This window comes from Caenorhabditis remanei, chromosome III (genome assembly GCF_010183535.1).
Source record: "Caenorhabditis remanei strain PX506 chromosome III, whole genome shotgun sequence".
NCBI classification, from domain to species: domain Eukaryota; kingdom Metazoa; phylum Nematoda; class Chromadorea; order Rhabditida; family Rhabditidae; genus Caenorhabditis; species Caenorhabditis remanei.
This window is the reverse complement of record NC_071330.1, coordinates 17,723,234-17,739,729: the sequence shown is the minus strand read 5'-3', so window position 1 is coordinate 17,739,729 and position 16,496 is coordinate 17,723,234. Positions and strand designations below refer to the sequence as shown.

Here is a 16,496-nt window from a genome sequence, read left to right as displayed (position 1 = left end):
TAACTTTCCGAGAGGGTTGAAATCGCGAAACCTCTCTCCAACAGTGTCATTCCGAAACAGATCTCCCACTGAGATCTCTCTGTGTATTCCAAATTGTTTTGTTCATTTTGTTGTGCGAGACATTCCTTCTGATACATTTGATTCTTGGTGAATAATATGAGAATTGAAATTGTTTCATGGATCTTTGGAGTAGATTGAACCTAGATCTTTTTTCATTTTTGTATTTGACAACTTTTTTTATACAGACACTCCCTAGCAGTCTATAAAGTAATTCCTCTTTCAAATCGACCGATTTCAGAGCAAAATAGTAATATTGTCTCAAAATGGCCATAACTCTCTAGAGTGTCCGTACAAAAAAGTTGTCAACTACAAAAATGAAGCTCTATGTTTGATCTGTTTGATCCATAAAAAGCGTTCTTGGTGTGACAATCAGTGATACCGTAACATAAAACAGTTAAACATTTTCAATTGAAAAAGGCCAGACCATTACTGTAAAGTGGTAAAATAGTGATGGACTTTGAGATCCCTAGACTGTTTTCAGCCGGGACATAACTCAAAGAGAATTTTAATTCCGTCGAGATATTTTGTGTCAACATTGTATTCCATCAGCCAAACTTCTTACCAAAGTTTCTTAGTCCACATCGGTTTCTCTAGATTTAAGGTTCGTTCATGGCCGGGGCTCAGCAAATTGTTTGAGTAGCTGAATTAAACGCGCGATATTTGAAACATGGAGACATAAGTTTCAGTGTATTTTTTATCTAGACTATTTTGTTTTTATTCCAATTATTAGAATTTTGAAACACCCACTCAAGCAACTTGTCCAGCCATGTTCTTGACATGGTTAAGCTTTCGAATAATGTAGGTCACATACCAAAAACCCCACTGTTACCTATGCTATTTGCTTAGTTAGCTTATTGGTGTCGATTCTGAAGTCACACTTGAATTTTCCACAGTTCAGGAAAAACTGAAACTTCCTGTTCTGTAAAGTAAAAATTGGTTGGAAATCTAGAAGCTAGCAACAGAATCTGAATCCTCGCAATTTAATTATCTTCCAAAAAACTAAGTCTATATTGCTGTTTTCTTTAATGTCACGATTCTCAAAACAATCCTCCCGAATCTAAATATACCCATGACTCATCTTCACCTATTTCCGAATCTAAACATTTCTCTCTCTTCTAAATACTCAACTTATTGACCACCACTACACACTACTTGACAGTCACTAGCTAGCGGGACGATGTCATTGTAAACTGCACGAATAGAAACTGGTTCTTTTCATTTCTTTTTTTTTCATGTTGTGTATTTCTGCAGTTTTTGATTTCTTTTCTTCTGTTGTTGTCTTATAGTCTATTTTCAGACTATTATCCACATCCATCGTAAAAGATGGTGGTGGAGCAAATCGAAGTTATAGAGCACCGGATTATAGAGGAGGGGAGGAGACCTTCTGGAGGTGAGTTATACAGGCATCAATTAACAAAATTTAACAAAATCTGAATTCTAGGAGCCCTCCTACCACATTCCGTACCCATCTCAACTATCCGTGAGAGCCGAGAATCTTACGAGCAACGTGCGGATGGTACCATTCATGACAGACGATATGAAGTGACTGGCGAACGAGATGTTAGCAGAGAGCCATCGTTCTTGCATACCTCTAGTAAGCTACTGTATAGGGTAGCAAATCTAATATAATGAATTCCAGACTACGGTCAACACCTCGAAATGTCACCACCACCGCCACAGCGATACAATGTAAGTGGGGCGACGAATAGCAGTTTTCTGAACACGTCTGGAGATAGTAGACTCAGTTATCCGGGAGCGGCGGATAGAAGTAACGATACGACTGTGATTAATAATTATGGATACGATATTACGGAGGTGCACACTACTGGTGAGTATTCCTTGGAATATACTGAAGGAAACTTGGAGAATACGTAACAAATTCTGGATTTCAGGAGGGGAATTTCAAATAAAATTTGAGAATGCGTAGATAGATACAGTACCGCGCAAAAAGATACGAACTTTGGCCGTTTTCAGTTAAAAATTCCTAACTTTAAGAAAGCGTTACGGTATCACTTATTGATTCATCAAGAAAATGTTTAGTGAATCATACAAATCAAAAGTAGAGCTTCAGTTTTGCAGTTGACATATTTTTCGTACGAACACTCTCTAGGGAGTTATGATTATTTTAAGACAACATCACTATTTTGCACAGAAATTGGTCGGTTTGATAGATTTGAGAGAATTTATTTTAACGATACGTAACTAGCTAGGGAGTGCCCATACAAAAAAGTTGTTAACTACAAAAATGAAGCTCTATCTTTGTTCTGTACAATCCATTAAAATTTACTTCAGTGATACCGTAACTCCCTCTCAAAGTTGGGCATTTTCAACTGAAAACGACCAAAGTTGTTCCAAAGATGACCATTACTGTAGTTATTATGCTAATAGTAAGCTATCCACAATTCGAGTTATTGGTAACTGAGCCTATACAACCATTATATTTGAGAGTTCTTCTTGAGGTCGTTAGCAGTTTTTAAAATTTTAAATTTAAACTTTGCACATAAAAGAAACCTAGATCTTCAAGATTCTAGTTTTGTAGATAGAATATAATAGCATAATAGTTACCAGTAGCTCAGTGACATGCTTCAAACTACTTTGACCTGTTGAAAAAGAAACTACCGTACTTAGCAACCACAGCAACCCTAACCTTATCAAATTTCCAGAAGGAGGTGCCCGAATAATAGAAACTCACGGAAGTGGTCCACTCCGGGAGACAAGTCGAATCGAGCATGTTGAGGAGACCATCACAAGACCATCAGCCATGAGAAGCTCATCCGCAGCAGCTCATAGAAGCTCCTCGAATATTTTCACAGTTCCAGCACCGACCAGTCATATCTCGTATCGACAGGAGTTTGCTAGTGATAATGAGTGAGTTTTCTTGTTGTGTAGATGGAAAATTGAATAGAATGGTAACTTCTAAATGTGTTTGTTGAGTATTGAGGGGTGGTGTTTAGTGGAAGCATGACAGGGTTTAGTCAACCGTGGGAAAAGCAAACACCCCCGAAATTTTCGAAGGACAACAACTTCTGAGATTTTCGATTCTTATAGCTGTGAACTTCAAAACTATATTTTGTTGTCAGAATGGAGACTATTCTAGAAATGGAGGAGTTAAACACGTAGGTCATTTTCATACTGTAACCACTATAATATAAGAGACGGTAGCTCGCTTCAAGCTCAATGTTATGAGCTGAAAAACATACTAAAATGTAGATCTCGGTGTTTTGTATATCCTTAACATAATACCGGGCAAAATCGGTAAGGAGTCGAAGACATATAAAACTCATCTTAGGTTTGAAGTGAGCTATGCTAATTTCAAGGTAAAATATTAAAAATTATACTATATCGATAGAGAAAAACGCGGGATTTCTAATGGTATGATAATCTCGCTGATGCAATCAAAACTGAAAGAGTTATGATAAAAACAATCTTGAAGGAAAATAACCTTTGGACCTTCAGACAAACTGTTCATTAGAAATGCTATTTAACGTAATATATTCAAAAGCAGACTGCATATATTGATAGAAAAAAATACGGACCGGATTTATGTCGGCCCGTATATGTAGGATACTGTAAAACCTCTAACAGGCCCGCTAGATAGAGTTTGGAGCTTCATATCACGTCTGTCTTTAAAGATATAAAAGTTGTTTCAACTGAAGAAATGTTTTATGAATATTAAACTTTATTTTGTCTGTTAGCAACTTTTTTAATATCTCTTCTGGGAACCGAGATATGCCGCTGTGAACAGACTCCTCTGTCAAAACGTTTCACCGAATAACTTTCCAGATCGCTCGCTCGAAAAGACAGCTACCGAGCTATGCAATCCTCCTGGGATGGTGAGGAAAACCGAAAAATCGCCTCCAACCTCAAATCACAAAGATTCCCTCCACAATCGCAAACGTCTCTGGTCTCCAGAGAAACGGAGCACTCGGAGAAAAAAGTTGGATGTTTCCAGAGGATCCGAACGTTTATTCAAGGAGTTCGATATGCTTTTAAGTGAGTTATTATTTGTAACAAGATAAAAATAAAAAGAAGTTTTCAGAACCGCCGAGTACACACCGGAATTCAAGAGAAACATGTGTTGTATTCTGTTATTCTTGATTCTTCTCCTATTCCTCCTCTTCGTCATTTTCAACGCAATTTTCAACCGCTACGCTGTATCGGAATTCTTGTTGTATCCACCAGTTTGCGAGGAGTGTCGAAGGAAAAATCCCGCACTCGTTTCAGCAGCATTACCCTCATCAGGTATGCAGATTCTATTGAAATATAGTCGAACTGTCTTACTTCAGTCTTCGTCCACTTCTACTCCAAACATCAGGCACACTTCGAACTTCGTGGAAACGCACCGTTTAAATCGAACAGTTTCACGGCAATCGATTTCGACACAGTAAGTTTAGATTTAATTTTGGTTTTTAAAAAATAATGTATTGTGCGGGGATTGCAAAAAACAGAGATCAGTTGAAAATGTCCAACTTTGAGAATGTGTTACGGTATCACTGATAGTCCCACAAAGAAAATGTTTAGTGAATCATTCAGATTAAACATAGTGCTTCATTTTTGTAGTTGACAACTTTTTTGTACGGACACCGCCTAGAGATGTATGTTCATATTCAGGGGACAGCTCAAAAATCACTCTATTTTGCACTGGACGATTTGAGAGATACATCACTTTGTCAATACGTAACTTGCTAGTGAGTGTCCTTACAAAAAAGTTGTCAACTACAAAATTAAAGCTTTACATTTGATTTGTACGATCCATTAAAAATTTTCTTGGTGAGACAATAAGTGATACTATAAAACATTCTCAAAGTTGGACATTTTCAACTGAAAACGGCCAATGTTCTTAGAATCGTGGTCATAACTGTAGCTAGCTTTAAACACTAATTGTCACAGAATATCTTAAATTTTGTTACCAGAATACCAAAGTTAAAATCAGCCAAAATAAATTCCAGGGCTACGTCGCCTACGCGGATCACTCACTAACCGATGCCAGTGGAAACCATTTCACTTGCTTCCTGATGCCTCTCGATAAGGGTGCAATTGATAGTATGGATCAGTTGTCGGAAGCAGTTTCAGACTCGGATTATGAGGTAATACATGATTTAGTTATTTGGTTGGAATAGGGAAGTTCTGCTGATTCAGAATCCACACGACGTCAGCTTCCAACATTTCAGATCCAATCCACATTCGGCTGGCAAGAGTTCTATCAATTTGATCCAGAACCTATTGAACCAATGATCGCAAACCAAAAATTCACCGAACGCATCGACGATTGTCACGGAGCGAAGTGGTACCTTCTAAGGCAGACGGTTCATGCGAAAGGTAGGCTCATCTCCCCACTTCTCTTTTACGATAGATTTTCAGATGCCTCATGCAGCGACTGTTATGACTTCTGTCTGCCTGATTGGGCGGTTGTTCGAAAAGAGAAATATGAGGACGAGTCGACGTTAGGCGTCAGAAGACTCAACTGTTTCAGACTCTATGTTCCGGAATGGAGGAATTTCAGAGTGGAAACCGACATTGGCGGTGGTCACTGGAAGTATCCGTTATCCAGTGAAAGTACAAAAAGAGATAAGAATGGAGAATGGGTGCACTGGATCCCGACAACCCATTCACAAGGATTGTCGAGAAGTCGGAAGAGTGTCTCCTCATCCTCGAATTCTACAATTTATCATTAATTTTTAGAAAATCATTCACCTATTGCCTTTTCCCCCTGTAAACTCACTTGTAGCTATATATCAGAAGTGCCTTTCCATTCTTCTACACATTCCGTCGCTCATTTCGCAATCTCTCTTTCTTTTTCAGACTATTCCCCTCATGACGTTTGATTTTAATAAAACTGCCACGTCACCTACCTTAAATTTAACAGTTCATACATGTCTATATATATATATATATATATGTATATATATATATATATATATAATTGGAAATAATACGGGAGAAGAAATGAAATGCTACAAGAAAAAAACCGAGGGGAATAGGAGGACTTCCGGTACCTAGGGAGGTGAGAAACAATGATACATTTCGTGGGGGAGGTGTTATCCGAGAGGGGAAAAAATAAACAATTTGATAGATGCACATGCACTTGCTTCGTCCGGTCTTTACGCAATCAGATATTATTAAGCGCAATTCGATGACTACCATTATGGAGTGGTTCTTCTGAATCGAAAAACAAAGAAAATGACTATGTTCGACGATTTGAAAAGAGAAAGAGCTATGTAATTCATCAATACACTTCTGCCTACTGAAATTCCACGCGTTTCTTCAAGAAAGTCAAACATTCCGGATTTCACCCGAGAAATGAGTGACAGCTGCGAAGAACTTCCAAAACACGGAGATTTTCAAAGGTAAATAGTAGTTATTTTATAGAAAAATTGTTCAGATATATGGAGGAATATGTGGATTCGCAGAGCGAGGAGTCGATTGAGGCATATTGGATGAGAAACGTATTCCTGTCTCTTTTTGAGGCTCCGCGACAATTCGCAACTGCGACATTTCGCAACTGCGACATTCCGCAACTCACGTAGGTTTCGCAACCGCGACACTTCGCAACAGCGACATTTCGCAACTAGTCATTTCGCAACTAGTCATTTCGCAACTGCGACGTTTCGCAACTACGACGTTTCGCAACCACTGGACATTTGCATATTTGGGTCAGCTAAAAATTTTGAGTGTACCAAAGTGCTTGGGAACATATTTGAAAATAATTAAATAGAAGAAAAAGTTATCTGACCCACTTTTAGACAAAACTAGGTTAAACTATTGCTAGTTTAATGGTTGCGAAACGTCGTGGTTGCGAAATGTCCTAGTTGCGAAACGTCGCAGTTGCGAAATGACTAGTTGCGAAATGTCGCAGTTGCGAAGTGTCGCAGTTGCGAAACCTACGTGAGTTGCGGAATGTCGCAGTTGCGAAATGTCGCAGTTGTGAATTGTCGCGGAGCCCTTTTTGAAGAAGCCGAAAGAATTCTTTCAGTAATTCCAAGCGAATCCGTTTGTGAGACGACATTCTCGACTCCTTCATTCCTGCTGGACAAACGTCGAAGCAGACTTTAATACTCCACTGCGGAAAAGTGGCCGTCGGCTGCCAAATTGCGTCGAGATATCCGGAATGAAATAAACTACAAAGGCCTCAACAAAACTCAATAGAAAATTTTACATTTTCGCGAAAGAATTCAAAATTTTCAAACAATTCGAAAATATTTTACTTTTGAACTTTGACGCAAATAACCCGGGCCTCGGATAACACCGCTTAAGGTCTTGACAAGTATGGTTTCGTCCTTCATAAACGCCAGCTTCTTTCCTTTCTTTTGCTCTCCTCCTTCACTTTCTTTCTTCTTTCCTTTTCTCCTCCTTTTTTCCTCCTTCCCATCTTCTTTCTTCTCTTTTTCCTTTTCGCTTTCTTCGTCTTTCATATCGAAATTCTTTCTTCTTTCTTTCTCTCCATTTCTCTTCCCGTTTTCGTTCTTCATTTCTTCTTTATTCTTTTTTCCCTCTTAGCTTCCTTTGTCGCTTCCTTCGACACCTCAGTCGCATCGGGCACCTGTAAATTATTGGCGGAGAGAAAAAAACAATAGTTTCTTCTTCAACTAACCTAACAACAATCATTTATTGTTTATTTTCGAAGACCTTGCTGGCAGGGAATGTGGGGAATTGTCCGGTGGGGATTGGAATGAGTCGGCGGTTCTGAAAACAAATATGGGCGGAGAGAAAACAATAGTTACGAGACAAACTAACACAAAAATTATTAACCGTTGGGTCTCGAGTGTTCCGACGATGGTTGTAGGGCGTTTGGAGTCTGAAATAAAACAAAATTCATGCAATAAATGGAAAAAAGAGAAACGTCGAAAATCAAACGATTCCAATAAATGCCATTTACACCTTGTCAATATAGCGTTTTAAAGTTATATTTCTTTGAAAAAAGCAGAAAATTTGATGGAAAAGTACATTTTTACGAATAAAAGCATTAAAAAATAGCCTGTAAGAAAAAAAGCCAACCTTGTGCGGGGATTTTGCGAAAACATCGCGCCCAGGTTGCAGAAAAGAAAATGAAAAGTGGGCGGCGCATTTCTCGTGCGTCGGAAAAAATTATCGGAACTTTTTTTATTTCGATAATACATGTCTATATATATATAATTGAAAAATAATACGGGGAAATGAAATGAAATGCTACAAGAAACCGAGGGAATAGGGACATCCGGAAGTTAGGGAGGTGAGAAACAATGATACATTTCGTGGTGGAGGTGTTATCCGAAAGGGGAAAAAAGAAACAATTTGATAGATATGGGAGAGGAGGTTTACCCAAAATTGCATTAGTGATAGGGAGGGGAGAAAATAAGAAAAAGCTATACGAGGGGTTTGGAAAATGAGAAAATATATTAATGTACAGGGAAGAGGCGTCGTCGTTCAATCGTCGTCCTCATCCTCTTCTTCTTCATCAGACTCATCATCCGAGCTACGACTCATGAGATTCCAGATGTCTTGTGGTGGACGAAGGAATCCAATGACGACTGTCACGTTGTCGGCACTTCCAGCGGTGATCGATTTGTGACAAAACCAGCGAGCCATTTCCGAGTAGTCTGGAATAAAGAGCGCTTCAATCATGAACCATTCAAACTCTATACGCACCTTCAACAGGAAATGTTCTGACAAACTCGCCAACCAAATTGTATAAATCGGCAGTGTTCAACACGTCCGATACACCATCACACGCCAAAAACACCATATAGTCGCCTTGCTCAATCGGTCTCTCGCATATCTCCGGCTCATTCGATATCATCGGTCGTCCGGGAACGTCGCCCAGAGCACGCGTCAGGTTGAGCACTCCGTTGACTCGCAACTCGCCACCGATCACGAATAGTTGTCCGCCGGCTTCTTCGACTCGACGCGCTTCTTCTGGATCGGACGGCGAGTGCTCGCGTGTCACTTTGCGGAATTCCATGTTGTTCATGACGTATCCTGGTGAATCGCCCAACCACGCGAACGCCATCGTCTTGTTCTCCTTATCGATAGCGCAACACGCCGCCGTCGTGCCACCCTTCCAGTACTCCTTCACACTTCTGACTGTCAATCGTTGATCCAACAACTCAAGTGACTTCTTCAGCTGATTCTGGAGCTCATCACCGTCGCTAGTTTGTCGAGTCTCCAGCCATGCCTCCCAGAAGTGAGAGGCCGCGTATTGTGAGCACTCGTGTCCGCCATGACCATCGAACACACCGAGAAGGGCGACGGGATCCTGGAAATGGATTTATAGTGGGAATTTTACAAAAAATCATCACATTTTCAGCTAAAAATGTGAAATAGTAAACAAATTGCATATTTTCAGTTTCTCACCTGCGTCCGATTCATATACTGACTATTCGGATAAGCTACGAATCTATCTTCTTGCTTCGGGCGTTGCCCCTTCAACTGATCCGCTGACACGTGGATTCCAGTCCACTTTGTGCGTAAAATCGTGCTGTTCCGGACGGATTTCAGAAGAATTCGCTGAGCAGTCGGCCACATGCTGTCGACGAACGCCTTTTTGGCTTCTGTTGTGCCTTCCGTGACATAGACATCTGGATTATAGCGAATATTGCCAAAAAATCCATCATTCGCATCATCTTGTTCCTTTGTTAGCCAATAAGCCATCCAGTGGCAGAAGTCTGCGCATTGACCTCTGAAAATTGATTATCAATTGATTTCTTACAATTTCGCGATTTTTCGCATACTTCATCATTAATTTCTGGAAAATTTCGTTCATGGCGTCGCCAAAGACGTCGTGAGCAGGTCCGGACGGTGGTGGGCGTCGGAATCGTATGGGAACAACTGGAAAAATAGTTTTTTAACGGATTTCTAGAAAATTCGACGAAACCTGGTTCTTCTGAAACAGCAGGTCGCCCTTCAACCAAGTTTTGCATTTCGTCCTCAAAGCAATACTCGATTACTGCGCGAGCACTCTGTCTCCGATCGAGGAAGTTGTCCTGAAGAGATATGATTATTTAAGTGAAATTTGAAGCGATTTAAGCCTATTACTTGCCTCGAACACTGCGTTTCTCTCCATTGTGATTTGTGCAACGCATGGCTTGAAATCCGGGTCACCAAGCTTGTCGGATTCGAGTGGGACGCGAAAACTGCCGGATGAAGAGCCCTCTGTCTTCTCTGGACTTGTTTTTTCGACCGGTGGGTCGGACATCTGTAATTCAAGATATTTTTGAAACAAAAATTGAAAAAAATCGAGAGAAAATAATGAACGTTGCGAGAACAGAAGCCACTTCGAAAACGGTGAAAAAAGTTGGCATAATCGAAAACTTCAGAGCATTCGCCCATGTAAAAATGTATTTAAAGTCATCTAAACAAGGTTTTCGCGAGAAAATCTGAAAATAATTGAGAAAAAACAGTCGAAAATGATGAAACAAAAATGGAACGGCAGCTATTTGCCGCAAAAAATTGAGAGGAAATTCGGAAAAGTTTGCGCGTTTCTCGTGACTTGACGTACTTTTGGCTTTTTTCGGCGCGAGTTTAAAATCGGATTTTTTATGTTGTTTTTCTGGAAAATGATTGAAAATCTCTGAAAATCTCTAAAAATTGGGCGGTTCCAGTATTATAAAAGACGAAATTTGTTCATTTATTAAAAAAAGGAGCGAGATTCTGAAGCAACACTCACTGGGCAAAATATGAATTATTTTTTCCAAATTCTTCCATCATTCCTGATGCCATTTATAGAAACAACCAGTGTGAGAAGAGTGAATGATGACTCCGGACACCCAGAAACCTGTACAGCTTAACTTTTTGTGTTCCGACTTCCGGATAATCACTATTCACTTCCATGTAACTCTGGTCTGTATGATACAATATGACAACTAACTAGGGAATGACTCACACAATGTTTGGAGAAACACAACATGATATATATATATATATATATATATATATATATATATATATATATATATCACCGGAAAGCTGATGTTTCCCCGATTCCGAATCTATATTCAGTTTTTGCAATTGGTCATCCCAGTTTTGAGAAATTCAGCTCCAAAGTTTGGGTAAATTTACTGCTCAAACTGAAGTAGCCGATCCGCGTGTTGCGGTCGAATGGTCTATAGACCAAATGAATATACGTGTAGAGACAACACACGGTTGATAACTCGAGTTTGAGCACTAAAATTTACCCAAACTTTGGAGCTGAATTTCTCAAAACTGGGATGGCCAACTGCAAAAACTGAATATAGATTCAGAATCAGGAAATCATCAGCTTTCCGGTGATATATATATCATGTTGTGTTTCTCCGAACATTGTGTGAGTCATAGCAAGATTTAGTGTCCCAGAAGACAACTATCGTAAACCAATTTCCCAGAGGCATCATTGAGCTCTGACCTCATTACAGGAATAAATCAATATTGTTTTCGATGGACATTTGATATTAGCAGTCACCTGACACCACTTATAAACAATTTTCCTATTTTTTTAAACATAAATTCCACTCAAAGCTTATTTCAGACTCGAAATGCTCATGAAAATTTCTATATTTCTTTCTCTACTTTTCCTGGTTTTCACGAATGGTCAATCTCCAGCAAAGTACACGAATGAAACATTGAAAGTTCGTCTGAATGTGCCGTTCTTCAAGTTTTTCAGCAAGAATGGACATCATGTGGTTAGTTTTAATTGCGAGCTTTCCAATAACATTTCCTTATCCCAGGTCGACGAAGAAATCCCAAAAATCACAATCCCCGAAATCAAACTTCCATTCTCCTCAAGTATTGGGAAAGGCGTTGTGAAGACTAACGATCTGAAAATCGAAAAGTTCAGCTCCCCTAAGTGAGTTCCATGAAAATTGTTTCATAGATTCACTATCAATTTAGAATCGACTTCAACCTTTCAAATACTGGCATCCGCTGGTGGACAAGTGGTGGTGCAATCAAGTTATCTGGAAAGTGGCACGCAAAGTTTACAGAGCTGATTACGGTAAGTGTGACAATCCCTTATAATTGTAAGAATTGGACGTTTCAATTAACCTTAATTATCTAGATTCGTGACAAAGGATGGCTCAATGCGTATGCAACCGGAATTCAAATGAATATCTCCGCGGCTGCTTACCAATTGGATGGTCAACCGCAAGTTCGAATTGGAGAGTGTACTGTTCAAATTCAAAAGTTGGATGTGGAGTGAGTATTCGATTCTTTGCAACCTCCACGGACTTAAAATATACCGAATTGTAGATCTCGGCGAGTTCTATGTCTGTGACCTTCTACGGGCCATATGCTTTTTCGTTAATGTGCCGCGGGCTTTCATATTGACCATATTCTCGTTTTCTGCTTTTTTTCCTGGCCAGCCATCCTGTCCGTACTAGGTTGTAGGGATAGAATTCGTCGAGATCTACATTTTGGTATATTTTTCAATTCATAATATTGAGTTTGAAGCGAGTTACTGGCCGACCTGGTTTGCAAGTATGACTTTCTCTATTTCATCTTGTTTCCAGAATTGGTGGAAGTGTGATCTCTTGGTTGGTCAATCTTTTCGAGACTCCATTCTCCAAACTCATCAAAAAAGTGATTAACGAGCAGGCTTGCACTGCGGCTCGTGGTATTCTGATAGACGAGGCTAACAGATTCTTACATTCCCTGCCAAGTCACGTGGATATCGGAGCAAACTTTTACGTGGACTACTTTTTGACAGAGAATCCACATGCGACGAGGTAAGCCTGCAAAACTCAAAATAACTATATCTGAAATTTGTTTATAGAGACTTCACGGAATTCGATCTGGCAGCTGATATTGTTTATGGAAAGAGTGTTTGTCATCCAGTCAAAGTGGGCAATTGGACAGGTACGCTTTTTGCAGATGCATTTTTGTACTGACATGAAATCTCATACTTGGAAAGCGGGCCGACGTGTAACTCGCTTCAAACTGAGTTTTATGAGTTGAAAAATATACCAAAATATAGATCTCAGCGAGCTCAATGTCTGTGAAAACCGTTTGGCCGGTTGGGTATTCTTTGATGTGCCGCGAGCCGGGATAAAGAACGCAGAATGACCTATTTTAGCGTGGCCCACGGTTTATTAATAAATAGTCATCTAGGTCACTGACATAGAACTCGCTGAAATCTACATTTTGGTATATTTTTCAGCTTATAAAACTCACATTCAGTTTGAAGCAAGCTACGGTTTCCAAGAATGGTATTTTGGGACTGACTAGAAATCTCAAATACGCTTTCCAGATGCCAGTGACTCTCCTGGAATGCTTACGACCTGGATGTCTGTCTCTATCCCCAACTGTCTCATTGAATCCGCCCATCAAAACCAACTCGTTAAGGTTCTCATCTCCAAAGACATCTCCGTAGCCGAGCCATATCTTCGTACCTCATGTGGATTCCTTGGCTTGTGTATTGGAAAGTTTTTCAAGAAACTGAGAACGGACTATCCGAATAACCACGTGGATTTGTTTTTCCACACCTACAGTACACCATACTTCGAGATGAGTGAAAAGGATGGAGTCATGTTGAATATGAGTTTGGCTGTTGACTTGTTCATCAATCCATATGCGAAGACAAAAGAGAACATTCTCGCGCGTCTCGTAGTTGACACACAATCCGATGTGGAACCCTACCTAAATAATACTAGAATTCATGGACACCTTCTGAATTCCACTATCACAGCCCGAGTCGAATTTTCGAATATTGGAACGGTTTCCGGAGCGTGAGTCACATTCGGGGGCTCTTATTCAATAATATGATGGATGAATTGCTTTCAGATTCCTCAGAGCCTTCTCCAGTGTCCTCTCCATGACTGCTCGCGAGGCCGTTCGTTCAGTTTTGGGAGTGGGAATCCCGATTCCATCGTATGATAATGTAACTATTGCAGGTGAGCATTTTTTTGAAAGGGGATTTTTTGGTATAGTTCGAAGCTTCAAAAAATCTGAAATTAAAATCTATTGTATATTTTTCAGCAATGCATAAATTTTGAAACTTTTTAAATTTTCGAAGTCAGCAGTATCAAATTAGTATACTCTCGCCTAGAATTATTTGAGTCCTACTAATGGGCAACGGGGGCAGGGTTACTGTAGATTTCGTGCAAGCTTAATTTTACAACGTTTCGAAACTTTTCAAAAATCTAGAAAACACAAAATCTACCGTAACTTTTTCATCGTTGCTATGTTATTTCAGTTTATTAAAGATACCTTGTAAGCTAATCAATAAAATCCGAAATCTTTTATTTCAACTTAATATTCAATTAATTCTCCATCTTCCAGACTCATCCCACATCGAAGTGTTCGACCAGTATCTCCGTGCCAACATCGACTTTGAGTTTAAATAATTGTATATGGTAGAGCTTCTGAAACTGTGATACAATAAATTAAGCGAAACGTCAGTTCATTCATATATTTAGACACGTGTAACAATGGAATTTCGGAAATAGGCTTTTCTTCACCCAAAAACTTATTTTCCACTGATTTTCCCAAATTTTATAATTTTTTTCGAGTTTTTGAATATTTGCGAAAAGATCAATTTCCGACTTCCCACTTCCGACTTGCGGATAAGCAGAGCCAGCCGTTCTGTTTAGATAGCGCCTGACTCAGAAAGGATACATTGATTTCGAAATTCATGCAGAGTTTGAACAAACAGCTGTGACCACAGAAATAACAACAAAACATTCAGCTTCATCTCATCTTCTTATCCTTTCGTTTTTCAAAAGAGAGCGAAGTGGACACCTAATAAACATTCTCCTCATCTCATCATAATGCATAGAGTCTCCCCATCCAAAAGCCTCCTCGTGCTGCTCTTCTTCCTTCTTATCCTCTGCCAAAGAGAAAGAGAAACGCAGACACGTGAAACAGAGAGTTGTCTGACTCTCTAGGTCGTCTCTTCTACTAGGAATAATATCTCGTCGCTTTCCGTTTCTCTCTTCCCCGTTTTCAATGAACAATACGGCATGTTCTTGTGTCACCCCCCTCCTCTAGCCTTCCCGGCAGACGGGCGGTCTCTCTCTCTCTCTCTCTCTCTTCCGATATGTTGCGAAAAAGAATATATATATATATATTTATAAAGATAACAGTTTTATTATATTTGTTTAAGGTTTTTATTAACCATTTTTATTCCTAACGTTAGAATAGTCTAGCGAGAGCTTGTTAATTCCCGGAGCAGTCGAATTTGCTGGAAAATAATTATTACTACAGTGAGCAACAGACATCCTTATAAAAGAGAACTTCCAGAACCGTCTTATCTCAAACTCCTCACCACAAAACCAATTTTCTTCCCCTGAGAATGCAAATATTGACTGATTTCATTTTTCATTTTTCTGCAGCAGCCGGGCGTCCCCAACAACTACTACCGGTTTTTCGCATTCTCTCATTCTCTTTTCGACTACCATAGTTCTTTTTCAAAAGTTTTGCCGCGCTCTATGGGTGTTTCTTTATGTGATTTTGAAGGTTTTGGTTTACGGTTTAAGATGGGAATTTTATAGTTCAGAAGGTTGACAAAAGTGATTTTTTGCGTTGTTTAAAATCTATAAATCATTGCTCATGAGAAAAGGTCATAATTTTCCCTATAGTTTTAGGATAAGTTAAGCATATGTTCCTGTCGAATTCATCTCAATTTTCAAATCCTTTGAGCTTTTGTTATGTTTGTTGAAAAGTTAAGAATACCATCCACAGCTGTCTTTAATAGCAGATTATATAAATACAATCTCAATCATTTCCTGTCACTAAATCCAACAAATTACTAACTTTACTTTACTTTTATGGTTCTAGCTAATATCAATTCGTGTCATCTAACTATATTTCTTGTCTTACTTCAATTAGTGATGGAGCTACTCACAGGGTAGCAGAAAATACAAACAACTTTTTTTTAAATATATACTCACAAAATAGTTTTTTGCTTCCTTTCCTGCTACCTTGTCAATAGGCCCATAACTCTAACTATTTTACCCCTTTTTACCTTTATGTTCTACCCCCCGTTTGCTCCCATTCCCGGTTATCTATTTCTTTTCCTATATATTAATCATCTCTTACATGTAACTCGCAAAATCAATTCATTTTCACGTGTAGGTGGTATCCACCCTTCGATGAAATAAATAAATTAAATTCCGAAAAATATCTGTATTCAAATTTTGTATTTTTGTATTTTGTAGTCTATTGTCTATTTCTCAAAAAAACTGATATATACCTCTAGCCTTGTTTTCTCCCGACACCGCTCCCAGTATACAAACAAAAATAACCAATTATATGCACCTATATCAGTTTTCTTCCATTCTAGGTCAAGAAAAACATGTTATTCCTTTCTTTTTTCATAAAACCATGTCAGATAACATTTACAAATGACACACCGCCGCAACACGACAAATTTCGAAATTCATAACGCATAACTCTCCCCTTACCAAACGTTGCATAGTGTGTAATATGCATCACGCAGGCAGCTGCCTATAATTAGACGGTAACTAAAGCGTGACCTATTCAGCCGGCTT

General features: G+C 39.2%; 4 protein-coding genes across 4 annotated transcripts; 3 read left to right on the top strand and 1 right to left on the bottom strand.

Moving 5' to 3' along the window:
- Nucleotides 1-1,383: 1,383 nt before the first annotated feature.
- On the top strand, nt 1,384-5,735 carry GCK72_011900 (uncharacterized protein; the record flags this gene model as incomplete). The annotated part of the gene is made up of 10 exons (XM_053728743.1): nt 1,384-1,450; nt 1,502-1,654; nt 1,700-1,888; nt 2,724-2,928; nt 3,844-4,053; nt 4,100-4,302; nt 4,347-4,444; nt 5,010-5,147; nt 5,232-5,379; nt 5,422-5,735. The coding sequence occupies 10 exons, from the start codon at nt 1,384-1,386 to the stop codon at nt 5,733-5,735; spliced, it is 1,725 nt and encodes a 574-aa protein (XP_053588320.1).
- Nucleotides 5,736-8,422: 2,687 nt separating this feature from the next.
- Nucleotides 8,423-9,134, top strand: GCK72_011899 (uncharacterized protein; the record flags this gene model as incomplete). The annotated part of the gene is made up of 2 exons (XM_053728742.1): nt 8,423-8,593; nt 8,787-9,134. The coding sequence occupies 2 exons, from the start codon at nt 8,423-8,425 to the stop codon at nt 9,132-9,134; spliced, it is 519 nt and encodes a 172-aa protein (XP_053588319.1).
- On the bottom strand, nt 8,464-10,231 carry GCK72_011898 (uncharacterized protein; the record flags this gene model as incomplete). The annotated part of the gene is made up of 6 exons (XM_003103090.2): nt 8,464-8,636; nt 8,686-9,292; nt 9,391-9,715; nt 9,768-9,864; nt 9,911-10,019; nt 10,076-10,231. 6 exons carry the CDS (start codon nt 10,229-10,231, stop codon nt 8,464-8,466), a joined length of 1,467 nt encoding a protein of 488 aa, XP_003103138.2.
- A 1,315-nt stretch (nt 10,232-11,546) lies between these two features.
- On the top strand, nt 11,547-14,351 carry GCK72_011897 (uncharacterized protein; the record flags this gene model as incomplete). Its single annotated transcript, XM_003102996.2, has 9 exons — nt 11,547-11,693; nt 11,739-11,857; nt 11,902-12,004; nt 12,068-12,204; nt 12,519-12,734; nt 12,782-12,864; nt 13,256-13,733; nt 13,789-13,898; nt 14,287-14,351. 9 exons carry the CDS (start codon nt 11,547-11,549, stop codon nt 14,349-14,351), a joined length of 1,458 nt encoding a protein of 485 aa, XP_003103044.2.
- Between the last annotated feature and the right edge of the window lie 2,145 nt (nt 14,352-16,496).